The 27,316-nt window shown below is 50.4% G+C and overlaps 1 protein-coding gene across 1 annotated transcript in view; it reads right to left on the reverse strand.

Moving 5' to 3' along the window:
• Window positions 1-911: 911 nt before the first annotated feature.
• Window positions 912-27,316, reverse strand: part of LOC111149935 (solute carrier family 6 member 5) — a 50,418-nt gene continuing 24,013 nt past the window's right edge. Inside the window, exons 8-16 of the mRNA XM_022507211.1 lie at window positions 26,171-26,305; window positions 24,356-24,459; window positions 21,351-21,475; window positions 15,878-15,990; window positions 14,998-15,129; window positions 13,942-14,041; window positions 7,851-7,951; window positions 3,302-3,469; window positions 912-1,067 (exon numbers count right to left, since the gene is read on the reverse strand). Of these exons, the coding sequence (XP_022362919.1) occupies window positions 912-1,067; window positions 3,302-3,469; window positions 7,851-7,951; window positions 13,942-14,041; window positions 14,998-15,129; window positions 15,878-15,990; window positions 21,351-21,475; window positions 24,356-24,459; window positions 26,171-26,305 (1,134 nt within the window). The remainder of the gene's footprint in view (window positions 1,068-3,301; window positions 3,470-7,850; window positions 7,952-13,941; window positions 14,042-14,997; window positions 15,130-15,877; window positions 15,991-21,350; window positions 21,476-24,355; window positions 24,460-26,170; window positions 26,306-27,316) is intronic.

Here is a 27,316-nt window from a genome sequence, read left to right on the forward strand (position 1 = left end):
AGAGGTTAAAAGACAAGGTGTCTACAGCTCGTAGAAAGACATTTTGAGGAGAAGAAACATGGAGTCATGACACTGAACCATGGCACTAAATGTCACGTAGAAACCAGAATGGACCTCTACTCTGACTGTAGAGAGGCGCAAATTACACGATGGCTTCTTGTGCACAGGTGGAGGAAGTGACCAAGAGAACTCACACATATGGTTACTTTAAAAAAAAAAAAAAAGACAAGAGAGGGACGAGAACTCTTCACCGAGATTCCCAGTGCACAGAGACGGAAGTGTTAGTTCCCGGCACACCTGAAATGGTCGGTCCAGATGAAGGAAAGCAGATCCCCAATTGTAAATGGAAATGTGAACGTTATTAGCCACCTCAGTGGTGTCCAAACCCCCTTATTCTAAAACATTTTGCAGCCACTGCCGACGCTCCAGACACACTCTCCTCGACTTTCTGCATCTGAATGAAATCACTACACTGCTCAGCAACACGACCGAGTCCAGATACCAGTCCTGCGAGTCTGCCGCCCTATATATGTCTTGATGGCACCACCAACGACAACACACACAGCAGATCCCTCCCTACTGACCAAGTCGCGCACACCTGCTTGCGACTTCACTAGAAAGCGCTCACCTGGCTGAGCCACTCCTGCTGGGTCAAGGCCTATGCTCAGGAGACCAACCCTTCTGGAAACCGACACCATGGACTCGGGCAAAGAAGTGCCTCAAGTGGTCTGTCTAGCTCTTCACGACAGCATGCGAAGCCATGTCTTACCTCTCTACATAACCACTCTCATGCACGGCCATGAACCAAGATGTGGGGAGACAGAAGAACATGGAAAGAAAGCTGGGGAAAACATGAGGGGGAGGCAGAGGGGAAAAACTTGATCAAGTCTGGGCCATCCCATGCCAGTGGACTAGCACTGGGTGCCCAGTTCCAAATCCTTCACTGGCAGTTTGAGTCCCAGGGAAGAGGTTCCCAGTGGGTCAATCATGTTCTTGTAACGCTCTCCACGGTGCTGAGCTAAGAATGGGCCCCAGTCCGGCTGTGGCGAGCACACCAACTTGAGCCTCTGCAAAGAAGCCAAAGATACACAGGGTCATGGAAGTAATGCACCTCCCTCCCCTACTCCACACCCCTCTATCCACCACTTTTGCCAGAACCCCTCCCTAGGCCAAGAGGTCCCCCACCAAGAGAAGCAGTTGGGAAGATCAGCCTTATCAATTAATTAGGCCAAGGATGTTAAAGAGGAATCTGAGTTTGGTTCACTTGTAATTATTTACGTGACCCTGCGAACGATACTACAATTGCTCAGGGTCTGCCTTGCACAAGATTAACCGAGGATAAAGGGCCCGGATTTTAATGATCCATTTTTTCCCTCCAAATGAAGAGAATTAGCAAGCTTCCTCTCTCCACTGCCAAACACAGTCTGCGAAGGACATGAGCCCAATTACTTTTGTTCTGTAGTCTCAACAGTGGGTTGTTACATCAAAATAATTGGATTTTGTTTAGCATATTTCCCCAAAGTATATAAGTGGCCGAGGAAAAAAACTGCAACCCCAAAGACACATTGCCAAGAGTGAGCAAAGATTTTAATTATCTGCTGACAAAAATAGATGCTTCTGACTTGGTTCAGCAGTGTGGGTTCTTGCAAGGGAGCTAGAAATAATGGGAACATCTCTAATCCTGCAACTGAACTTACTTTACAGAAACATAATTTGATGGGAATATTTTCTGGAAAAAAAGAAAGCAAACATATTTCTGAAAACATAAGGGGGAACAATTACATGTTTATTACCTATTAAATTGAAGCTGCTTCTCGGAGCTGTTAGTTTAATCTCCCCTTAATCATCGGTTTGCAACCTTTGTGTCCCAAATCAACCATAATAAATTGGTACAGCCAACTCATCAGTTTAGGGAATTTCGCCCCGAGGCAGAAGCAGCAGAGGCTACACTAGCTGCTGTGCAGAGGGAACGAGATTCATGGGTGAGTTGGTGGGAGGTTCCTCTGGGGCAAAAGGGAGCCATCTCTGGGGGTAAAAGGGCCCACGGGAGTTTACCTGGAGGGGACAGCAGGCAATTTCCTGAGGATGGAAACTGGAATCCCACTTCAGCAAGGAGACACCTACCTTCCCTTTGTCAACTCTGTCTCCATCTTTAGGCCATTGAAGATAAAAGCCACCTCCCCACGACACGGACATCTGTGGTAGGCCTTTACTCACACACCTTATTCTCATGTTGCTTCTCCCTCCAGAGCCTCCGTGGGATGTTCTCTTCCTTTCCTCAGTCTGACCAAGAGCAAAGCCTGTATAGCTTTCTTCACTACCCTCTATCGGCAGGTGTTTCCTGGCCTTGGTCTAACCCAACACCTCTGAAACTTGAGGGAAGTCGCAAGTCTGAGACTCCAGGTAGCCTTAGAATCAGCTGGAGGGCCGGTTACACGACAGACACCGGGTCCCAGTTCCCCAGCTCTGGTTCAGTGGAGCCAAGCTGGGGCCTGAGCCTTTGCATTTCCCACAAGGTCCCAGGGGGTGCCGCTGGTCCCCAGGCCAACCCTGAGCAACACTGGTCTGGTCCAAAAGGCCCGACCTCTGGATTTTCAAACAGACGCAGCGCTGGTCTATTCCTAGCACATCTGGGCGAGTGACTTCTCACAGCGAGAGCCTGACCACACCTCACTGGTGGCTCAACAAGGGGCGGTCCCTTCCCATCCACCCCGGAGACAGACAGCGTGGAGATTCTTTTGAAATGAGGAAAGAAACAAGGAAAGGGTCCAGCAAGGGGTTAACAAAGACGAGTCTCACCTCATACCAGCCACACCCCGGACCCATCATTACACTGTGTGGGGACGGTGACATGTTCACCAGCTTGGGCCCCTCAGCCATCCCTAACACCAGCACAAAGGGAGGGGCAGTGATTTAAAATGGAATGGTAACTGATGTTTGGAGGAAGACTTGGACAGAGAGGAAGATCAGGAAAGGGGGAATCTGACATGTAGTTAAATCCAAGCACTGCATTTAAATTGCGAGGGGGATGGGGGCTTCTGATGGCTTATTCCCCAGAGCTGTCGCCTGCACTGAGAAATGGCATAATAACAGCTTGGCCTGCCGATTGGCTGAGCCTCTCCATTAGAGGAATGATACGTAATAAAAATGGGTTTAATAGAAACGGTGGCAACTGCGAACACTTAATCACCAAGTCTCCCTTGGGAAGAAGTTTACCAAATCTGTTGTTCTTTCATGCACAGAGCTCTCAGAGCTTCTCCCTGGGGAGGGGATGGCAGGAGAAAGGAGCTGATGGAATTACCTCAATAAATCTGCCAGGAGCCAGATGCATTTTTATCACAAACATAATTGGGATCCAGATAACGGAACAGGCGAGCATGAGCCATCCAAGCACCATGGACCAGTTAGGATAGCGGTAAGAGCCATAGGTCATGGGCTCCCACTGGTAGAAGCTAAAGCACAGGATAAACTGGGAAGAAAGGAGAAACACACGTGTTAGGCGGGAGATGCGAAGTCTTCCTTCCTAACAGCGACATGCTGAGCCCCTGCCATGAGTCTGGTGCTTTCCTACCTCTGCTCTCATTTCACACCCAAACCAACCCCAAAAGTGAGGTATTAGTGCGCGCACACACACGCACGCACGCACACATGTGCCCACACGTGCCCAGGCTGAGAAGACAATTTAAAGGATACACCTCGAGGTGACTGATGGGTGGTACTGGGGGTTTTAAAGGGGCTGTCTGCACTTCTTATAGGGGATAATCAACTTTTGTTATAAGAAAGAAATCCTTGGGGCGCCTGGGTGGCTCAGTGGGTTAAGCCTTTGCCTTCGGCTCAGGTCATGATCTCAGGGTCCTGGGATCGAGCCCCGCATGGGGCTCTCTGCTCAGCAGGGAGCCTGCTTCCCCCACCCCTCTGCCTGCCTCTCTGCCTACTTGGGATCTCTCTCTCTCTCTCTGTCAAATAAATAAATAAAATATTAAAAAAAAGAAAGAAATCCTTTACGTTTATGTATTTTAATTTTCTTTTTTTTTTTGAAAGATTTTATTTATTTATTTGTCAGAGAGAGAGAGAGAGATCACAAGTAGGCAGAGAGGCAGACAGAGACAGAGGGAGAAGCAGGTTCCCTGCCGAGCAAGGAACCCGATATGGGACTTGATTCCAGGACGCTGGGATCACGACCTGAGCCGAAGGCAGCCGCTTAACCAACTGAGCCACCCAGGCGTCCCGAATTTTAATTTTCTTAATGAGTTGAATCGACTTTGCCTTCTCCTTGAACGGGGCATGGCCAGCATCCTGTTACCACCTGCTGAAGTTTGCCGAGTGAGACGTGAGCGGTCCGGACGACGGTGACTGAGCGGGAAGCTGGTCCTATAGTAAGCCCACTCTCAACCACTCGCAACCAACTCAAGGAGAACGGGCCTCGTCACCAAACTGTGCCAAGGATGTGGGGACCAGCAGGCCAATGTCACCTCTGCCGTTAACTAGCTGAGGGACCTTCACGTCGCAGACTTCTCCGTTTTCAATGGGTATATTTCACGTAGTGTACACAACACAGGGGTTTTCTGGGCACAGGTATTTACTCAAAAGTCCCCCCTCAATTTTAAGAGCGGTCTTGATTTATCTGCTGCCAGTCCTCTCCTATCCCTGCACACTTTCACTGGCAAGGGCCAGGGAAACCCTCTGAAGACACAGCGAGTGCAGCTGGAAAGGAGCAAGGGAACACGTGTGCCGGACAGGAAGGGACAGAACGGGGCTTCTAACTGTTCTTGCCAAGACTTTGGGGAGCAGCACCACCTGGAGAAAAGGGTGTCCTTGCCTGCACCGGTCCAGAACAAAGTACTGAATAATGATGACCTATGTGCCGTGTTTCCCTGACACTCTTTTTCGATCTCAGGCAGTAAAATAATTGCCCAAAAATGATTGGAGGGAGTTACGTCAGGAAAGATGATGTATGGAAGAGTTTGAGGAAAGCGTGAAGCATGATATGAGTGTAAGGCATATCTACATTATTGCTGCAGAGCCCAGGATGCTGGGGCCAGCGTTTATTTCAATGCAACAGTAATTCAATGTATTGATTCGAAGCAATGTGAGCCTAAAGACAACTGTTGAAAATGCTGCTCCTACGGAAAGAGATGCCTTACTCTAGGACCCTTTTTAAACATTTCGCCCCTAGAGTTATAAGCTTTACTAACCAGTCTATTGGAAGTAGGGCCTAATGTAATTATGGTAAGTTGCTCCATTTCATTTACTATATAAATAGCAATACATCTGCTTATGTGTGTGCATAATTCAGTAACGTGATCTGACTATGTATACAATAATTGCATGGAGAATATTTATAGCTCTGTAAATCCAAGAAGGCACATATAAAAATGATCAATTTTATTTCAGAGGTCTCTGAAGCAATTTAAACCCATAATCTTGGGGCACCTGGGTGGCTCAGTTGTTAAGTGTCTGCCTTTGGCTCAGATCATGATTCCAGGGTCTTAGGATTGAGCCTGCCATCGGGCTCCCTGCTCAGTGGGAAGCTTGCTTCTCCCTCTCCTACTCCCCCTGCTTGTGTTCCCTCTCTCGATGTCTCTCTGTCAAATAAATAAATAAAATCTTTAAAATAAATAAATAAAAAATAAAGCCATAATCTTAGCTCATTCCAGCACACTACAAATATCCATTTTACAGAGGGGCAAATAGCAAAAAATAAGTGTTAGGCTTGGTCCTTTGGTACCCATTTCCAGTTGTACAAATACCACATCAAACTTATCTGAGCAAATGTATTCTTGCCAGACATTTCCTTCTGCCAAGCCAGCTTTGATAAAACCCTGCCCTCAGCTGGGCCTGGCCATGAATGACACGAATTCAACCACTGGGTCAGACTTACTCTGACTTCTTGCTAACGGCAGCCAAGGAAGCCAAGGAGAGAGGTATGTCAGTGGACAATGATGATGAAATTGACCAATTCTACTTGTCCCTAGCTCCCAAACACAGAAGGGGAATCTGGTTCAGGATATTTTCTGGGATCTCTATAGGTTTCTGCTATCAGCTTCATAACAGATATCAAGTAAAACACAGCAGAGTTGAGAAACTTTCTCAAAAAGCACATCAGGTCCTAGAACTTCTTTCCCCGACCTTCTGCTCACAGAGATAAGAATTCTTTTTATCCAAAAACTGGCCAAACTCCACTTGGAGAGGAGAGCACTGAGCTTTGAGAATTTTACTGAGGCCGAGACAGCTCTGGACTCAAGACTTAGCCCTGCCTCCCACAAGCTTTGTGGCCTTGGTCAAGCTCCTTAACCTCTGTGGGCCTCAGTGTACACAACTGTAAAATGGGGGGAAGAATCACCAACCAACAAGATGGGCCAGAGGCTTTAGGGACAGTGCTCATAGAGTGCTTGCCTCTAACTAGAACTGCCTCTATATAGTAGTGCTGGTTGTTATCAGTATGTCATATGTTTCTGCAAAATTTAATAAATTTCTCTGAAGTTTAATCTCTTCCAAGACAGGAAGGAAAGGCAGGCCTTGATCTCACCCAAGAATAAATCAGATGTAGTAATAACTGGGGTAATGCTCAGCAGAGACAGAGAATGCCTCGGGCAGGAGAGTCTCACTTTTTTTTTTTTTCCTCCACCAATTAGGTAAATCTGAGCTCTTCATACACATTTCAGTTCTGAATTCAAGAAACCAAAAAATCTATTTTAGTTCTTTTCATCCCTCACGCGCCAAGTGTCGTGGGACTTTTCAGCAAATTACAGCCTCTAAAATGTGAGCATCGATGGGGGCCTCACTATGATGTCCGTGTCAGTGCAGAAGAAAATAAACGCTGGATGGCTTTTCTGTCTAAACTCATGTCTTTTCAGAAGGCAGTTGAGATGTTTTGATTAAAACTCACTCTGTGACAGTTAAAAAAAAAAAAAAAGAATGAAATACATATTTTCTTTACAATTTTACTTACATCCTGTCTGGTTTTCCTTTAGAGAACCTGGTTGCTGTGTGGGAAAACAAGGGTCTTGATCTGGTTTCTAGTGCCACCTGCTGGCTCCAAGGAGAACTACAGCCACTTTCTTGCAGCCTTGCCAAGATGCACCCATTGCAACCCACAGAGGGCGGGGAAAGGCAGGGTCTTGTCAATGCCTGTGCTTGGAGGGTGGATAAAGGCAAAGCCCGCAGCCTACAGCACAATAAAGGAGGTGATGGATGTGCATGTAAGTCCCTATGCAGATTTACTGACACACGAAGGGCTCTGATCTTTAGGAAGATGAATGTCAGATGATCTCAAAATGTCATCATCGCACTTGAGGATAATAAGGTAGTTCTAGAAAACAATAAAAGGCAATAATAAAAGTCTAACGTATGCTCTATTAGTTGTAGAGCAGCTGTATGGAGTAGTGGTTAATAGCAAGAGCTTTGGAGCCAACTGCCTAGGTTCGAACTCCGGCTGTGTTTGCTCATAACTAGGTGTGCAGTTCTAGGCAATCACATAACCTGGGGGTGTCGGGTTCCCCAACTGTAAAGTGGGGATGATTTAAAACCAATCCCACCAGCTGCTGTGAGGGAGAGAGGAAGATACACACATAATCTTCTTGGAACAGAGCTGGGACTCTGACTAGCCCGTGGGAAATGTGATTGTTATTTGCTCTCGGTTCATGAGGCAGACTGATATAATAGGGAATGTTCCATCAGAGATCTCCAGACTGCCTGAGTCACAGCTAAGCCCCTTTAGGTGAGTTGCTATACCTGTCCAAGCCTCAGTTTCCCCTTCTGAAATACAAGAATGACAGGCTTTGTTCAAACATAAAGCAGCACGTCCACACGCGAGGTCCTACGTCCACGACGAAGCATGCAATCCTTACGGTTAAAATGGTTGGAGTTACAAACGCCCAGCAGACTTTCCAGAAGATGTTTGGCTGGAATCCAATCATCATCTCTATATCTTCACAGAATCTTTGCAGGCCTGCAGAGAGACAAGTGGAGACAGAGCATGAGGGGCTGTGAAGGGGGTGGGGGAGGTCTGGGGGGGTCGGGAGGCTGCAGGACAGGCTCTAGAGCCCCTCACTCCAGTGCCATTGGCTACAAAGGGCCCTAGCCTGGTGTCAACATAACCCCTATTATGCAAGAAACCATCAGACAAATGATTCACTGCCGGGAAGATCAGGGCAAACTGAACATTTAAATAGATAGCAAATACTCTCTGGGGTGAAGTTCACAAATGTCATCCCGTGGTGACATCTAAAAAGCTCAGTACAGCCTGGGCCGGGCATCTCAGCATGGCCACAGCCCAGCACAGTCACCAGCATGGTTGTTTTTGGAGACAGCCTTGTGTGCTTAGCAAGCACTCTGGCAACACCAATTATGTTTGTGGTCAGTAAGCACGGTGGACGATGAAAGCCTGGGGATTCAGACTGAGAGTCCATGCATGTTGGTTTTTGTCCCCACCCTCCCAAGGCTACTCTTCCATGAGCCGATGTATCTTCACTCTGTGTGAGATGATAACGACAGGCAAACACTGAAGTAAACTCCAAGTGGCCATTGCCCACTTTGCTGGGACTCAAAGCATTGCTGTCCTGGTACCAAGGGGAAGACAGTAACCTCTCACGGCTACGCATAACCACCAACCCCACATGCTCTCGGTTCACCAAGAACCTTAAGTCACTCTTTGGAAGCAGGAGCCGCTGAGGAAGGTTCGGGAATGGGGCAGCTTCTCACATTGTTTCCTGAGCTCAGCAGACGCATGGCTTTCCTCAATGGGGGGGTTACCAGGCTGACAGGACAGGAAAGGTCCCTGGGATCAAGTTCCGTCACAGTCAGCAGCTCTGACCAGGGACCCAGCCGCCTTGGCTTTAATTTCCCTATTCCTTCATCCTTGGGTCATCTATGTGATAAGTGGGTACACTACAGGTCAAAAGGGGCAGAGACACCCCTCAAGGAAAGCACCCACTCCACGGCACCTCTTCCTATGGAGCATAACCCTCTACACACCCCGAGACCTTCTTGCCTGAGATGTGGGCCCCTTGCTCCTCCTGTTCCCAAGCTCTCCCAGCACCCTGGGGTTCCTGGGTCCTCTGCCCTTAGCGCCATAAGGAGCAGGGGGATTCCGTGTCTGGGGGCTCCCCTCCCAGCCCTGACTTGCTGTCTGTTACCCTATGCCATTCCCTCTCTGGGCACCACCTGCACCAGCTGCCTTCCCCCGGCTGGCGCCCCTATCCCTGCCTCCGCCCAGACTTTCCCTCTAGCCTTGCTCCCTCGGACACTGAAGCTGCACGCGGTTGGGAAGAATAATGGGACATGAAAAAGCAATCTCTCGCTAGGGTAGAAAGCCGAGACCGGTGTTCCTCTAGGGAACAAAAGAGTTCATCTCAGCCCCTTAAAAAAAAAAAAAAAATGGGCCTGATAATATTCTGTATCTTGATCTGGAGGCTAGTTACCTGCAGGTAAAAATTCACTCAACTGTATGCTCCATTATGCCTGTGTTCACAGTATTGGGAGCAATGTTAAAGTTTACCTCCAAAGTCTGCGCTAGCCGCCATCACCAAAACGACGGGTGCTGAGACCTTCCGCGGCCCTTAGTTCCTGCCGTGAGCTTTGACCCCGTGCCCAGCACAGACCCGGCACGTCAGCAGCCTCTCATGACTGTGAATCAGCAGGACGCTGACCACAGCCGTGACAGGGGACTGCCAAACCCGAGGCCAGCCGTAGAACGAACGGCCTGCACCGGGAACAGCGTTGGGAGGTTCACCAAAGGCAGCTGCTCTAACATCCACTCCAAATCCAGCTTCTGTTCTACCTTAAAGAAACCCTGATCAGGGCAACCACCAATGTGAGCGCCACGAAGAACGCCGGGTGGGGAGTTCGGATCGAAGAGCCGATTCCCGGCTCCACCTCTCATTCCCTGTGCGGCCTTAGGAAAGGGAATCTCTTTCTGAGCTTTGCCGGTTTACTGGGGGGACTGGGGAGCTCAATCCATGACACAAACAGGGTCCAAGTTGCTTCTCTGCATTCACCACTGGCAAGAACTGTGTGCCTTGAGCTGCTGAGCTGACTATCTGCGGACCTGTTATTGGTGCGTGTTCTTTAGTGTTATCAAATGCCTTCCTGCAAGGGGGTCTCTGGACGCTACTCTCTGAGCACAAGTGAGGAAAGGGACTCAAAGGAATAAAAGCCAAAGCTGAGGCCCTGAAAAATGCAGACAAGACGCTGAGGGCAGGCCTCAGTTGTTCAAACAAACAAACAAGGAAAAGATTCTAGAAGTTTCTGTTATCATTTTCAATCCTGTTTTATTCCTCTCCAGTAGACCATCTCCAAGACAGCATGTAGCTTGACTGGGAAACTCATTTGTTGGGGCTCAGGGTTAGACCCTAAGAAGACATACAGATGGGCCTCCTATTTGAGGAGGGGGATGGCGGGAAAAGGGCTTAAGCTTCTGCAGAGGGGCCAACGAGCTAGACCCAGAGCTGTAGGTAGGGGTGGACAACGGGTACTAGGTTCCAGCAAGAGGCAGAGTTTGCTGCTGAGAAGCAGTGCTGGGACTGAAGCGGGGAGGCTTGGGTCCCAGGCCAGCTCAGTGTCAGGAAGGTCATCTCCCTCTCAGAGCCTCACATGGGGGCTCTGGACAGCAGGCCTCTGCCTCCAGCTGGCTCCAGGTCCCATGAATGTTCTGCCAGTTCTGCCGACCTGTGGGAGGGCCCTGCACATACAGCCCAGGGACACCAGGGGGAGCCACCAAGCATCTTCCTGCCTCCCGCTCATTCTTGAGCCAGGCTCTCCAGCCCTTCTTCCATCCTCTACCAGCTCCAACTCCTGCCCAGCCACAGGCCCACCCCTCCCCAGACCGCCACCCCCATGGCCTGACTCACCCAAGTTCCCACCTGAGTCGTTGACTAAGTCACTGGCTGCCTTCCTCTGAGACCTTTGTTTCTGTGGCTCCCTCTGCCTGCTCTGTCCTTTCCACCGACACAAATCCCTTTTATCTTCAAGGCCCAACTCTTTTTTTTTTTTTTTTTAATTTGTTTATTTGACAGAGAGAGACACAGCCAGAGAGGGAACACAAGCAGGGGGAGTGGGGGAGGGAGAAGCAGGCTTCCCGCTGAGCAAGGAGCCCGATGCGGGGCTCAATCCCAGGACCCTGGGATCATGACCCGAGCGGAAGGCAGACGCCTAATGACTGAGCCACCCAGGCGCCCCAAGGCCCAACTCTTGATAAAAGAATTGTTTGTGGAACCTGCACATGGCAACTTCCCTTTGTGCGACCTTGAGCCCAGAGGGGTAAGACAGGCTCCAAACGGATCTGAGCAATTGCTCATCACCAAATTAACAGAAAAACAGAAGGGAAAAAAAAAATGGTAAGCTCATGGCTACTACTGTAGATTCAACAAAGAGATCTGAGGCTCAGAAATTGGCCCACAACGAGCTCCTCACAACCACCACCAACCCTGAACCGAGAAATCAAACACTGGCTTCAACCAGCCAATCACATTCACCTATGCAGTTTCGTGGCTTCTTCTCTATAAACCACAGCCTTGGGGGCCCACTCTCCCTCCCATGGGGCCATGGCCATCCTTGGGGCATGTGAACTATGCGCTTCTACAGAGCCCTACGCCCAGAAGGGTGCTGCTCCCAAAGGAATGGGCTTTGGTTGCCATCTTGAAATTCTGAGTGCATTTTCAGTGAGGGACTCTGCACTTTCACTTTGTGCTAGGTCCCACAAATTAGGTCTCCGGTCCTGTGTGTCCCTCACATTATTCATTTATCATTAACATAAAGGTCCCATCCCTCAGAGTCAAAACCCTATGTGTTGGCTCAGATTTTCCTCACCTTGGTTAGTGATAAATTCAACACTCACTACTTCTCAGGCTTTATTCTCTTTTATATGATTTTATCTCTGAGAGGCTCCCTTCTTGAGGGTTTCCTGGCTGCTCTGGGCCACCTGTATCTCTGGGCAGCAAAAGCGCCCTAACCAGCCATGCACAGCTGAGTCCTGACCTTCCTCTCAATGTAAGCGTGCCGTGGCTTTGCTTGTCCTAGTAGCTAGCCAGCCTGAATGAACCTCCCCGCTTTCCTAGGAGCACAAAGGGCATACAGTAAGCGCCTAATAAATACCTGTTCATTTACTGACACACATTTACCTGTGTGTGTTATTAACGGACTGAAGCCTGTCGTTCCTAATGCTTACTGAGCCTAGCAAGTGCTGCTGGGGGACCCTGCACCCTCAAGGAGAGGCAGGCAGGAACGTTTCATTCTTCACAAGCCCGTGTTCAATGGCCTAACACTAATCGCACAGTTTAGGCCTCATCCTCTCAGGAGAGAAGGAACCACCCTCTGGAGTACAAATTATGTGCATGTGCAGGCTCTTCCTTTCCCCTCCAGCAATTATGTTAGTTTATTTCAAATACGTCTTCTAAGATCCACTTCTAAAAATTCTATCCAGGTCCAAATCAGAGGTTCTTACCCACTTCCTGTGCTCACCCTGAGCTCAGCACAGAGCTGGCCTGGCTCTGGAGGCTGTCCAGACCCCTGCTCTCTGAGAGTCCAAGCAGTTTCCTTGGATGGTCCCAGGGACTAAAGCACTCAGGATTTTCTTTTTCCTTCAGAACCAAGAACTCTACTATCAGACTTATAAGGGGCGGGGGTGCAATTTCACTTCTAAAAACAAAAAAATTGTGTAATGTTTCTATTGTAATGATGCTTGTAATCCACACTGGGCAGTCCTGTTCTATAGAACGGAATTGTGCAGGTGTGCCTTTTGTGGCAATTACCAGTGAGGACACGGAGGTCAAGACGGCTAGCTGCACTTGGACCAGTATTGCAAATGGAGTGCCGTCGTGACTTTGCCAACGGACCATCTGGTGACCCCATAAGGGGCTAAGTTTCCAAAAGAAACTTGACATTAAAAGCAAGATGTTCCCACCAAGGATACCTGGCAGTCCAGTGGACTTTGCTACTTCCCCACCTTTAAAGGGGGAGCTCCACAGAACCCTCTGGCCTGGCCCCTCTTCTCCGCACATTTGTCCCTTCTGCATATCCAAGGGATATCCTACATTTCTTCTTAATTTACAGCCTGCTGTGATCTCTTTTGGGTTTTACAATACAAATGGATAGTCCAACCTGGCATTTTTCACCTTCCTGGGGTTTGCTATGGAGACTCTAACTACCTTAGTCTGGGGATGGTTCTGAGACTTCCAGGCACAAAGAAGTCGTTAATGCCTTGAACTCAGTAGGGCATTCTTACGTGACTGACAGTACACCTGGGGGTAGGGGGGGGTCCGAGGAGATCACCCGGTGAGACCCCCGCCAAGCACAAGCACCTCTACACAAAGGGCAAAGATGCCACCTGCTGACTTGCCTTCCTTTTGTCCCACTAGTTACGGGATGCAGGTTGCTATGGTGATGAGAGGACAGACTAAACTGGAAGGAAACTGGAAGTTTATTTCCAGGAGAAGCTGGGGTGGCGCTCTTGCATCACAGACTTCCATGATGTTAATAAAGTTTCCTAAGGATCTGTGAGCTTGCTGGTCTCTTTTCTCATTACAGTTTCTGGGGACCAGCCTCGAAGCTACTCTTCACTCACTCAAGCTACACAGGGCGGGGACTGCCACTAGCAAGACCAGGAAATAATTCCACACCTGCAAAGCAGGCCTCCTCCTCCCTCATCTGGCCCCATCCCCAGATCTTAACTGTTCACATGCCAGACCATACCCAGAGCGCAGGTCCTAGGAGCTTCAGAAACAAAAGGGTTTCTGGGTCTCACCTTCAGCCACCGTTTGCTCCTCAGATACATTCAGATCACAGTTCAGAAGCAAATTTGGAAATAAAGATATAGGTCCCTTATGTCTCCTAAATTGCTGGAATTAAACACTTTCATTATCTTAGTAAATCTGGCAAACCTACTCGCCGTGGATGCCTTATGCCACTCAGCAATCCCTGGGTGCGGCGCAGCGGTCCCCTTACCGTACACATAGGAGATCCCCACTAGCTCAAAAATGGCGATGATGACGAGGGCATAGGACGCCGCGTACGTGTCCACAAGCTGAAACATGTAAATTCCGCCCTGGTAGGAAAGAGGAACCACATCAGCGAGCCTGGATCCAGGCTCTGCCCACTGGGAACAGCCAATCCTCCCATGCAGGACAGAGTCAGGGGTAAGCAAGGAGCCAAAGGATCTCCCCTCCCCTCCACAGTAGTAACCTAAGCCTGGTCCAGAACGCAGGCTGGAGGCCTTGCCATGCGAGCAAAGCAGACCCTCGAGAGACTCAGCCAACCAACAGAACAAGCACAAAAAGTGATCTAACGTCTCGCTCTTAATAAGCAAACGTCAACGTCTGAAGATGAACAAGTGAAGGCAGGCAGATGGCTTCATTTTTGCCTTAAGCAACAGATCGCCATTTCTACCCATAAATCTGCATTTGACTGACCTTCATTTGACCTTTAGGTGTCACTGGGCATTCCTCACACATCCCCCTGCATCTTTACCTCGCCCTTTCCGTTTCTCTACAACAGAGGAGGCTTCGAGACCCTCTTATTCCCATTCGTCATTTCACAGATGAGGAAACTAAGGCCGCAAGGTGGTGACTGGCTCAGGGTCACAGAGAGAGCAAATGGAACATGTAAGCTGAGTGGGGCTGACACTCCGTTCACCAAGACACTCAGGACGGGAAGGAATCCCGTCACAGTTAGACTCCCAGGGATAACATGAATAACCAACTGGGAACTTCTCTGGCCAGTAAATTTGGATTTCCATGTATTCTATTTTCCTAAAGTAGGACACACCTGCCTTGTTGGCTCGAGAAGGCTACATCTCAATTACGAAGATGCTACAAGTAACAGTGGCAGCCAAGGGGACATGTTTCCATCTGCAGGCAGAATCCCTAATGACTTGGTGGGTCTACACAGATATGGCAGTGACTGGCTACTGCTGTGAGCCCGAGAGCTAAGGACAAAAGGATAGATCAGCCATGGGGCCCCCGCATGCCCTGTCCCCAAGCCTGTGGCCAGCAGGCTGCCTACCTGAGTGATCATCGGAAAGCCCATGATGAAGAAACAGATACAGCAACCCAGAGTGAAGACCGGCTTGTGTGTGCGCAGGTACTTGGGGAACTCGTCCGAGATGGAGGTCACGATGGTCTCGATGGTGGCAAACTGGAATGGAGCCAGGAAAGGAGCAGCTCAGACAAGCCACCCAACCCCAAAGCTTCCCAAAGTCCATTGTGCTTCCCACCAGGGAAAGCGGTACGAGTATTAGGTTCGGTTCTTAGGACTCCATTCCTCTTATGGGTCTAAAGGGCTTTGTTGGAGTCCAACCCACAAGGCCAGCAAGGGGGATCCAACAGGATTTGAGCTTGGGAAGCTGCCTTTCCAGCCCCCAGAGACTGCGCGCACATTCATCCATCACGGACTTTGAAGCTTCACTTTGTATTCGTGAGATGTAAATTCCTTTCCTCCAGTTTACCTTGAATTTGATCTTCTGCTTGAGGAAAAAACCCTTTCTGCACCCAACCACTAAACTCTCTGAGTGCCTGTCAGTAAGATTTGTGGCAGTCTCAGCCCCACGGCAATCTCCCTAAAATCGACTTCATGCTGTTCTCCCCGATCCAGCCCCACAGAATCTGCATTGGCAAAATGACTCCAAAGAAAGGAAGGACACGGGCTAAAACCTGCATGCAGAAAGGAGGGAGGGAAGGAGGATGGCTGCTTTGCACTGTCCCATGAGTCCCCACAAATACAGAGCTATCCTGAGCCCCAGACAGGGACCTCACCATCCTCTATCACCTGGGGAAACATGTGGGGACCACCAAGCCCACCCCTGCCACAGGCTGGATGCAGGATCCAGGAAAGGGGGGTCTTTAGGCAGAACCTCAGGTAGGCGTCAAAGGGGGGAGGGGCTTACCATAGTGTCAAGTCCAAGAGTGAGGAGCATCAGGAAAAAGATGATGGCCCAGAATGGAGAGAGGGGCAGCCTAGTTAAGGCTTCTGGGTAAACCACAAATGCAATGCCTGGCCCTGAAAGGAACAAGAGAGATGACTGCAAACAGGCCCAGCTCCAGGCCCCCTCTTCCTGGAAGCCCACAGGGGCCTCTCCATAGACATACCATATGCTACTTCTGCCGGTTATTTTCCCTCATCTCCTTCCATTTTCCCAATTAGACCTCAAGTTCCCTGAAGTGAAGGACCGGGGGCATCGGGTCCACACCTTGGGGAACTCAGAGGGGAGGCTAAAAATAGTACCAAAGCAGACTGAGTCCAAAGCCAGGCTGTATCTCATGCAAGCCCCATCTTTGTGTTGATGAGTTGGGGAAGCATCTAAGAACCACCCCATAGAACAGTGATTCTCATCCAATGGCAAGTACAGCCCTCCCACCCCCACCCAGGGGACATTAAGCAATACCTGGAGACATTTTTGACTCTCACTACCGGGGGGGGGGGGATTATTGACATCAAGTGGGCAGAGGCCAGGGATGAAATGCACAGGACAGTCCCCACAACAAAGAATTATCCAGCCCAAAGGTCAAGAGTGCTGAGGTTAAGAAATCCAGCTCTACAGGCTAGACCATGCCCAGAATGACATCATTCCCTCCCTATTTGCTTCTCCTGGAGAAGCTTTTTGCATAAATCATGAATCCATCAATCACTCTTATTATCTTGCCCTATAAAGGCTTGGTAAAGATGGGGCTACATCAATCCACTGGTAATCAGTTAGGGAGAGGGGGCTGAGAGACACAGCATGAGGGTGAAGAGTGTCTGGGCTCTCATGGTCAGACAGATCTGGGTCCAAATTCAGACTCCATGACTTATGGGCTATGCAACCCTAGACGAGTCATTTCATTTCTATAAGGCTCAATTTTGCCCATCTGCAAAATAGGAAGAGCAATAGTCCCCCACAGGGTGTTTATGGGGAACAAATAAGAGAGCACAGGCAGAGCATGAGACCAGTGCCTCGCACATCTGGAGCACTCACAGAATATTCACTTTTATTAGGAGCAGACAATGAACTTGGACACGAGCTTCAGGGTCTTCCACAAATCCCACAAGCAGTCTTAGTGGAGGATGTCTAAGGGGCCGTTTCTCCACCCTCACCGAGCCTGCCAGCCGTTCCTACCTGCCTCACAGACTCACTGGGAGATCACTGGGACCCACCATGGCCAAAGACCCAGCAGTTACGCATTTCCTTGTACAAAGAAAACTAAATGATAAGGGGCAGAGACAAGCGAATACCGGGCTAACCCACAGCCAGCGCATGCCTGGAAACCAGATTATCACAGCACCTAGAGTTTTTATAACTCGAGCATAGCAGCACTTTTTTTTTTTTTTTTTTTTAAGATTTTGCTTATTTTTTGACAGAGACATAGGGAGAGAGGGAACAGAAGAAGGGGGGTGGGAGAGGAAGAAGCAGGCTTCCCGCTGAGCAGGGAACCTGATTCGGGGCTCCATCCCAGGAGCCCGGTGCAGGGCTCAATCCCAGGACCCTGGGATCATGACCTAAGCCAAAGGCAGATGGTTAATGACTGAGCCACCCAGGTGCCCCAGCAGCACTTTTTTAAACTGGAATTTATCAGGTTGTTAGTTCTTAATGCTGCCAAGGGCCTTGGGGTATTTAAAATAGAAAGATTTGAACACCTAAGACAGCCCCGCTCTATGCGCTTGTCGACCAGACAGTACGGCCAGGCTCTGAGGGCCCCCCCGCGTGAACCATTAAAGTCTGTATTAAAGTACAGTTCAAAACAGCTCTCAAACGCAGAACACCGAGGAAGGCAGTTCGGGGCTCTGGTGATAGTTGGGGCCATAAAGTGGATAAGAAGGTCCTGAAATGGCCACTACCGGAGCACCTCGTTGATTGCTTTAACAGGATTTGGCCCTTTGGGTTTTCCTGCTTTTTCGGGGAGGCAGGAAATGATTTCAAAACACCCGGCCTTCTTCTATTACATCTGCCTCCCCAGAGCACCCAGGTGAAAGCATCGTTTCCAGCAAAGTCAGTTTGTCTAAGATGGCCGGGGAGTGGATTATTAAAATACATTTTTATATTAGTTTGTACAACTCAGTTTGGTCTTTTGTTATGTTTTACTGGAAAAAGGGATTGACTGAGTCCCAGCAGAGCTTTCCCCAGATGAGGCCAGGATATCCCATAGAGGCAGAGCCTTGTTCGTCTCCTCTCCCGCTGGGAAGCAGTGTTAAGTATAGCCCAAGGGCTGGTAGGCAGGCTCATGACAGCTCGCGCTCCTCCCGGGACTGCCAAACCAGCTCCGCCTCTTCCCAGCCAAGAGACTTGAGGTGCGGCTGGTTCTCTCTGGATGAACATCAGTACATTTGCTTCTGTGAGATGTAAATATATGGATACAAATAAAGGGCTTCAAGCAATGCCTAGACCTGGTAAGAACTCAGGAAACAGAGATCATTCGTACTCTTCTCCTGAGAGGGGATGAGAGAGGTTCTGCATGTCAGTAGCTTGGATAGGAGGTCTCTGACATCCTGTCTCCCAGAGAACCATTCAAGACAGAACCAGGGCTCTGGTCAACGGGGGACCTCACTATCCCGGCCCACTGTGGGAGGGCTCTCTGCTGTGAAGCCCGTGACAAAGGGAGGAGTTCTCAGAGAAGACACTGCCGGGCTGCTGTGCTCTTGGAAGGAAGGGCTGGCATCCACGTGAGAGACACAGTTGGGTGGACGGGCAGTCCCTGTTTGAGAGTGTCCCTTCTCATCAGCAGTGTCTCTGAACGGTTAGGGACCCGGACCTGGAAACTCTGAATCCAATACGCACATTTTTGTTCACGCACTGCGGTCTAACCCAGTCCTTCTGAGGGAGAAAGAGCATGTCTGCCCGTACAGGTTCCGGGTGGATTTGGACTGTAAGTCTCAGCTCCACAGGCAGTAAGGAAGGTGGTTGGCAAGTGACCCTAAAGGTTGACTTCCCAGGGACACTGGGGTGGCTTAGTTGGTTAAGCAAGTACCTTGGGCTCAGGTCATGACCCCAGGGTCCTGGGACTGAGTCCCGTGTAGGGCTCCCTCCTTAGCAGGGGGTCTGCGTCTCCCTCTGCCTGCCTTACCCCCTGCTGGTATACACTTGACAAATAAATACATAAAATCTTAAAAAAAAAAAAAAAAGTTTGGCTTCCCAGGAAGGTATTTTTCTGGACATGCCCCCTTTCCTATGCTCATTGCGGAAGCAGAGGACAACCTGGTATCATCACCAATCCTACCTGTGTCCCCCCAAAAACCGACTGAAATTTGGGGAAAGGACATTGACAAAAATGCCTCCCCTGAGAAGAGAACCTGTTTTGGACTAAAGACCAAAACACAGTTACTGACATTGGGTCAGCAAACAGGTACTGATGGTCTGCGTGCCTATGTTCCCCAGCGAGGAGGGAGTGGGGCCCCATACCCCCATCCCAGATTCTGTAGAGCCTCCATCGTCCCTGAGAACATCAGACATCTTGCAAGTCATGTCTAAGAATGTGTGTCCACCCAGATGAACAGGGACAGCTACCCCACAAGGTCTGACAGGAGGCCTCATGAGCCAGTGTCCCCTCCCCTGTCCCTGTGCTGGTGACGATGAGAAACCGCCACACACTAACACAAGGTGTTAGAACCTGTAGGAAGTGTTCTCCTCCCCGCTTAAATCAGAGAAAGTGAATAAAATCTGGAAAGGGGCCATCTCAGAAAGAAACACAGGCAATTGTCTTAGTCTTTCTTTGCAAAGAGAAAACAAAATCCTGTTCGGCTTTTAGTGACATGCATCCCCAGATCTCTTTCCTGGGGCAGGAAGGAGCTCAGAAGAGTGAACTAAAGTGACCCCACATCTCAGGACTCCTCACCCCGACAACACGGCCACCGATTCCCAGGGAGCTTGGCTGTAATGTCGCAAAAGTGACAAACACCTCAGATCTGCTGGGAAGTGGGGCAGGACGTTCCTGCTCCAGCAACTCTGCTGGGAGGAAATGAGGACAGCTGGGGTGGCAGGGCACCCACGAAGACAGGGCCTTCTCTCCTCCTCTCACCCCCAAGCTGCCCCCTGGGAGTTGGGGGGGGTGACATTCTATTGAAATGCCAGTTAAATGCAGTGCTGCAGAACCAACATCCCTCTGGGTTTAACACTCTTTCCAGGGAGAGGTAATTACCCCCCTGCAAGGTGCCAGTTCTTAACTCTTTGAGGCCCGCTGCGCACCACACTGGCAACACTGCTGAAGCCATAATTAATTACCCCTGGGGGACCAGCCGAGAGCCGGCAGCCCACCAAGAAGGTGACATTTCCAGGACTTTGCTCCCTCCCTGGCTGGCATCCGAGCCATCATCTGAGAACAGCAGTGAGCTCTTCCAACAAAGGCAATGGCACGGAGAAGCTGCCCACAGGGACACACTGTGGACGGCCACGTCCCCACACGTCCCTGGCCTGGACCTGACACTGAGGCGTCCCATAAACATCTGATTAGAGCATGATCATAACAACAGGCGACGGCCACAGTGAAATCTGTTTATCACAGAAACCTAGTAAACACCCCAGACCTCATGCAGTAAGGCTGGGTGGAAATAAGAAAGAGTTAAATAAAACTATCCAGCACCTCCTACAAAAGGCTGGGCAAGAAATACAGACCAAGTGAGATAAAAAGGAAAGCTCCCTACAAACTCGAAAGTTCCATACAAATGTCAGCCACTAATATAGCGATCATTTGGGTAGAAAGTAAACATTGGGGCGCCTGGGTGGCTCAGTGGGTTAAAGCCTCTGCCTTCGGCTCAGGTCATGATCTCAGAGTCCTGGGATCGAGCCCCACATCGGGCTCTCTGCTCAGCAGGGAGTCTGCTTCCTCCTCTCTCTCTGCCTGCCTCGCTGACTACTTGTGATCTCTGTCTGTCAAATAAATAAATAAAATCTTAAAAAAAAAAAAAGAAAGTAAACATTGTACTTTCTAAGCAGAAGGTCCTGAAAGCACGTTTGAGCTAATCGTTAGGCCGAAAGCACTTTGTCAGGAAAAGGCTGCTCGGAAGTCAGTGCTCCTGCCCAGCAGTGAACTGGGTTTGTCCAGGGCTCTCTGCAAGGACAGCAGCCTGCAGCGGGTGGGGCCCACACCAGCTCCAGGGGCACTAGGTCACCTGAAGTTTAGGGTCCTACCTGCCCTTAACAGGTGCAACAGGTGTAGCGCTTACTTACTCGGCGTGGAGCTGACTTAAGAGAAGAAACGGAGGACAGAGGAGAGAAGAGGTAAGCAGGAATGCGGCTTTGGTGAGCAACCCCTTTGGTGAGCCACCGGTCAGCTCTAGCCCTGCCTGGAGTCTCTCAACAAAGGGACCCCGGGCTGTCCCACTGTCCCTTCTATTCCACAAGGCCAGCTTCCCAGGAGAGCACAGCTCAGGAGCTCAGGAGGTGACCTTACCTTGGTCCGCCACGTTCTCAATGTTGACCTTGCGTTCATTGGCCATGAAGCCGATCACCGAGAAAATGACGAAGCCGGCAAAGATGCTGGTGGCACTGTTGGTGCAGGTTACAATGAGAGTGTCCCTGAGGGGGAGGAGACGAGAGTGTGCCATTAGCTGTGCTTTGTGAGTCGGAAGGGACAGGGGAAGGACACATAAATGCATGCCCGTGTGTTCTTACGCACACATGTTGGTGAGTCCATGTTTGCTTCTACACGTTTTCACGGTCCTGATCAAAGACCCCCCCAGGGTCGATTTTCTAGCACCGAAAGGCTCAAAAACATTTCTCCAACTGCCCTGTTCCTGGGCCTCTTGGTCCGAGCTCAAGCCCCAGGCACTCTAGAGCCCGGGCTCCTGTCCTCCAAGGGGCAGACGCAGGACTGCCCATCAGAGCAGAGACAGAGAGGATGGAGACTTTCAAGGACTCCAGGACAGGAATCATATATGAGAGAAGAGAAGGCGGTGGGACCATGAACGGCCACCAGGGTTTGAGGACAGCCTGGCTTTGGAGCACCCAGAACCCCGGGGGGTGAGGCAGGGGAGACCAGCCCTCTGCCTTCACCCAGGCGCCCTCTACTGGTAATATGGCTGCGGTTTCCCAGCTGGCTGGCCGGCCACCCTAGACTGGAAAGAGAGGTCAAGCCAGATGGAGCCTCAGAGAGGATTCAAACCCTGATCCTCCCCCTGTTGGTGGTAGAACCTGGAGCAAGTCACTGCTTTCTACATGATTTTAAATGGCGGCACTGACCCCACCTTTCTCACAGGTTGCTGTGCGCAGAGCCTGGCCCAGAGCAACTGCTTGGTGAACAACCCACCTTGTCTGACCCTTTAGTTTACTGATGAGGAAACAGAGGTACAGGAGCAGGGAATGGGCTCATTCATGGTGGGTCAGAATTTGAATCCAGACTCCCTGGCCAGCCCCGTGTTCCTTCTGCCACACCACAGAGCCTCCTTTCTACCCAAATGCAAAGCAATGCATTCAGACGGGTTCTGGGGTCACACATTAATGAGCAGCTGTGCCCAGCGAGGTTCACACACCTTAGCTGGCATTCAGGTTACAGGTTGAATTGTGTGCCCCCAAATTCCTGTGTTGAGGTTCTAACCCCCAGTTCCTCAGAAGGTGACTGTGTTTGGAGACAAGGTGTTTACACAGGGAATTAAGCTAGAAGGACGTCATCGGGGTAGGATGGCCTCCAGGATGACCAGTGCCCTTGCAAAAGGAGGAGAAGAGGACACAGATACACACACAGAGGGAAGAGCACGTGAGGACACGGGGAGGAGATGGCCCAACGAGCCAGAGAGAGAGGCCTCAGAAGAAATCAACCCCGCCAAACCCATAATCTGGGACTTCCGGTCTCCAGAACTGTGAGGAAAGGAAGGTCTGCTGTTTGAGACCACATGCGCTGTGGTCTTTGTTCCGCAGCCCTTGCAAGCTCATACACAGGCTCTCTCCAGCCTGGCCTCAGCCGAGCTCGGGCTGGGTTCCTTCCAGCCTCATGTGCACACTCCTTCTGCTCCAATGCTTGAACCAGCTCCCACCCACATCTCCATCATGTTCGCACTCATGCCCCCTGCTGGCTGTTCCCACCATGTACCATACACTCCCACCTCCCCTGCACCCGCTGGAACGTGGCCCAGCAGGGATCTCACCTGTCTGGAGCCATCCCAGCTGGCTCAGGTCACAGCTGCACTTAATCTGTTCCTCTTGGTTCACAAAATAGCTCATACATTATTAGAAAATGATAATGATAATAATAATAATAATGGCAGCTACCATTTATTGAGTACCTACTAGGTGTGAAATACTGCTGTGCAAACTTTGCATACATCAGCTCTCACCTCTCCACGAGATACTACCATCTGCATTTTACAGACGAGAGGAAAGAGGCTCTGAGAAGTGCAGTATCTTGCCCACGTCTCAAGTTTTAGTAAATGGTGAAGTTATAATCCAAATCCAAGTCCATCTGACTCTGGGCACACCTTCTCTTTTCATTTTACCCTCCCTCCCTTCCTTCCTTTTTCTATTTCTTTCTTTCCCTTCCTTCTTTTCTTCTTTCCCTTCCTTCCTTCCTTTCCTCCCTTCTCTACCTCCCTCCCACCTTTTCTTCCTCCCTCCCTCCTCCCCTCCCTTCTTATTTTAAATCAGCTCTCCAGGAGAACAGACCTTGTTTTCTATTGTTTGCTGGATGTGTTTAACTTTCAGATGTCACCTCCTCCAGGAGCTGTCCAGGCTCTCCCAGGTGGAGGTCTTTGGGGTTGCAGAGCCCCTGGTCTAATATCACACCATCCAAATGTTCTCACTGTCACCACGTTTCAGGATCTCCCGAGGATCCCGTCTGGATATGTAGACCCCTGGACCCACCCCACCTCCAGACACTCTCATTAACAGATCTGGGTGGGGACCCAGGTTCCGCATTGTTTCTTCAGCTTTACTGAAGTATGACAATGGATACAAACAGTAATATAGTTCAAGCATACAGCCTGATGATTTGATGCACATATACATCATGAAAGGGACCCCGCCACACCTGCTGACATTTCCATTACTTAACATATGCATCAGCAGAGTTTTCTTTCACTGTCCCTTGCTGCCTTCCTTACAGGGGCCTCTGGAAAAACATTTGTCAAGTGATAGTGACCACACTCCATCCGGGACTACCACCTGATCATCTCCGTAGCCCAGGACAGAGTGGGCAGCAGGGCAACCTCTGGAGAGCCTCAGCTCCATCCCATAAACAGCCCCGGAGCCATGTGTCGGACACAGCCCTGCAGGTTGGGGTCCGGGCCACCAGAAGCCAACAGCGAGGCCTTTGTGGGTGGTTTCCCCTCTGGCAGAGGAAGCCCTCTGGCTCTGCTTCAGGCTAAGTGTGAGGATGTGGCCTTGGGAGTCTGCAACTCAGTCCCTGGTCTGTCCCCGCTCTCATCCCACTCACCTGCTGCTCGGCCCTCCAGCAGCCCCACATACCTGTAGCAGTTGTTGTGGAATTTGTTGTAGGAAGAGAGAGTGATCAGGCCTCCCCACGCAGCAGACAAAGAAAAGAAGATCTGAGTGGCAGCATCCTTCCAGACCTGGGAGGCCAAAGGGGAGAAGATCCAAGGTCAGGAGGAGGCTGGCCCAGGGGAGGGGAGTCTCTCCTGCCCAGTGCCACGTCCCCTCCCCAGCGGAGAGGTAGTCAGGAGAGAGAGGACATTGGCACCGCCATGCGTCGTTTGTGCTGGAAGCCAAAAAGGCAGGAAATTACCCGGGAGACTGTAAGCAAAGGAGAGGAACTCAAACTACACACACATTTCATGCTTCTATGTCCTGCCACAGATAAAGCTGAGCAGAAGGGGAGAGCCCTTTCTTCCGCTACATACACTCTCCAAAGACAGTTGCAACAGCCAAGTGCAGTCATGGATACAAGATAAAGATCTGTTTAAGCTGACATTCTCACAGACGCCCCCCGCTATTAGAGATGTGAAGTCCTACAGCTCCTCCCCTTAGCAAAACCACCTGTGCCCAAGCCCAGTGGATCTTACAGCCACATCCTCCTTAAACTTGGCCAACAATGCCTCCTGGTTCTCTCGGTGATTTCTCAGCACAGTCCTCATAAAACTCCAGAAGGCCGCTCAGGAGTTAGCGCTGGAGACTTACCTGATTTGCAGAATAGACCTCTGACCATTTTTATAAATTAAATCCAGTTTTAAAATTGAGCTTTTAATATGCGAAGAGAAAATTCAGGTGAGTGCTGTGTGCTGGTGAGTCTGTGCCTACCCCAACATCCATTCTCCCATACTCCTTAGTAACAAAGTCATGGTTTTCCTTAAAGGCCCAACATCCGGCCCAAGGAGACTGCCTCCCAGCATCAAGGGCAAGTGCAGCTAGGAGGGGATAATCCCATGATTTTGTTTCTGACCAATGATGTGAAAATTAAGTGTAATGCAGGACTTCTAGGGTTCTCCTTCTTTAAAGAGAGGGAGGGTACCTATTTCCATTCCTTTCCTCACCCCTTTGTGCTACCTGGAATGCTGCGATGATGGCAGGAGTTCCGGCAGCCATAAGAGAAGTGAGTGATTGAGAATGGGAAGACGGAAGCCTGGGACACTGTGGAGCCTTCACTATGTGGAGTACCTCGCTATGTGCCCCGGGGCCACTTCAGTGCATAGGAGTGAAGTAAACTCTTATTCGCACTGTCATCATCTGGGGGGTTTCTGCTAGGTGGAGTCAAACCCATCCAAGCTATGGCTATGTGTTCTTAATGTGCTCTATAAAAGTGAGTCTCTCTTTAAGGTGAGAAAATTCACTTATTAAAGAACCCCCTCCTTGGGAGGTTTGGGGGCTGGGGATTTTTGCCCGAACGGATAGGCAAAGAGGAAGTACAAGCGTGCGCTCGCCCCGTGTCCGTGTGTCACAAGTCTGCAAATGCATCCACGCCCTTTCAGGCATAATTATCATGGTTTGTGCTGCCTTTGTCCACCCAGCAGAAGTCCATTCCCAGCACGTGGTAATGAGTACCAGAGGAGTGGTGTGAGGGGCCCGATGCTATGAATAAGGGGAGGGCGTTCTTCATTCCAGACTGCACAGCAGCCCCGGAGGGAGGACCACGACGGAGGACAACCGCTCCAGGGGTCAGAACACACCCTGCTGCCCACTTCTCATGAAAGAGCTCCTGAGCACACCACGGCCCGAGGCTATCAGGACCTTGGAAAAGCGAGCAGTGAGCTACGCTGCAGGAGGAAGTCTGTGCCCCCTTGTCCAGCTGTCCCAGAGCGGGGTTTGTAAATGAAAGCATAAGCCCACCGTGGCGTCCGTGAGTTTCTCCCACTTCGGCGTGATGAAGTACCAGATCCCAGCGCCAGCTCCGGGCAGGGTGACCCCGCGGATGAGGAGGATCACGAGCACGACATACGGGAATGTGGCCGTGAAGTACACCACCTGAAAGAACCATCGGAAAGGGAGGCTGGGAGGAGCCGAGCCACGGGCTGTGGCCACGCTGCAAGGGCATCGACAGAGGCCGACTGGACCCACGAGCCTGGCGGTGAGGCTGCCAGGGTCATTCCCCCAGACTCTGCCAAGGCTGGGGGCACGAGGCAGGCCCGGGGACCCAAGAGCAGGGAGAACCAGAAACAAAGTCTGTGCGGCGACACCCAGGACTGTGGGCGTGTGAGGTGCAGTGCGGAAGGCTGGGGCCACCTCGCACCCCCCAACCCAGCTGCCGAGGTAGCTCCCTGAGGAACTACCCAGGGAGGAAAGCAACGTGCCTCCCGCCTCCCCAACTCCAGCCCCACCCTCTGCTTGAGGCCCCCCAAATCCACCATGAGAGACGGATCTTCTAGCTCAAGCTTTCCATCCTTGTGTATACAGACACCTTAAGGGAGGCAGCCTGGCGAGGTACAAAGAGCACGATCTTGGAAACATTTAAGTTTAGGGCCACCTGGGTGGCTCAGGTGGTTAAGAGTCCAAATCTTGATTTTGGCTCATGTCATGGTTTCAGTGTAGTGGGATGGAGCTCTGTGTTGGGCTCCATGCTCTGCCAGGAGCCTGCTTGAGATTCTGTCTTCCTCTCCCTCTTATTATTATCTTTAATAATGATAATAATAATAAAAGGAACATTTAAGTTCAAATGAAACCACACATCTGGCCCTGAGTAGCTGTGAGACCTTTGACAAGCTAATAAGTTCTCTGAATCTGCGTCTGCCTCTGTAAACTGGGCACAAGGACACTGTTCTTAAAAAAAGAATTGGTGGATTGATAAGCCACTGGCATAGCCTGATTTGTAACAGATGGTCATTCAGTGCAGTTAAGTTCCACAAGCCTGCTAAGAGCTGGATGCTGTACCCGCTGTCAGATGCATTAGGAAGGAGGGATTCAGGACCTAGAGAACCCAGAGATGTTCAGGACCTAGAGAACCCAGAGATGTTCAGGACCTAGAGAACCCAGAGATGT

The sequence above is a fragment of the Enhydra lutris genome, unplaced genomic scaffold (genome assembly GCF_002288905.1).
Source record: "Enhydra lutris kenyoni isolate GAN:26980312 unplaced genomic scaffold, ASM228890v2 scaffoldscaffold22, whole genome shotgun sequence".
NCBI lineage: Eukaryota > Metazoa > Chordata > Mammalia > Carnivora > Mustelidae > Enhydra > Enhydra lutris.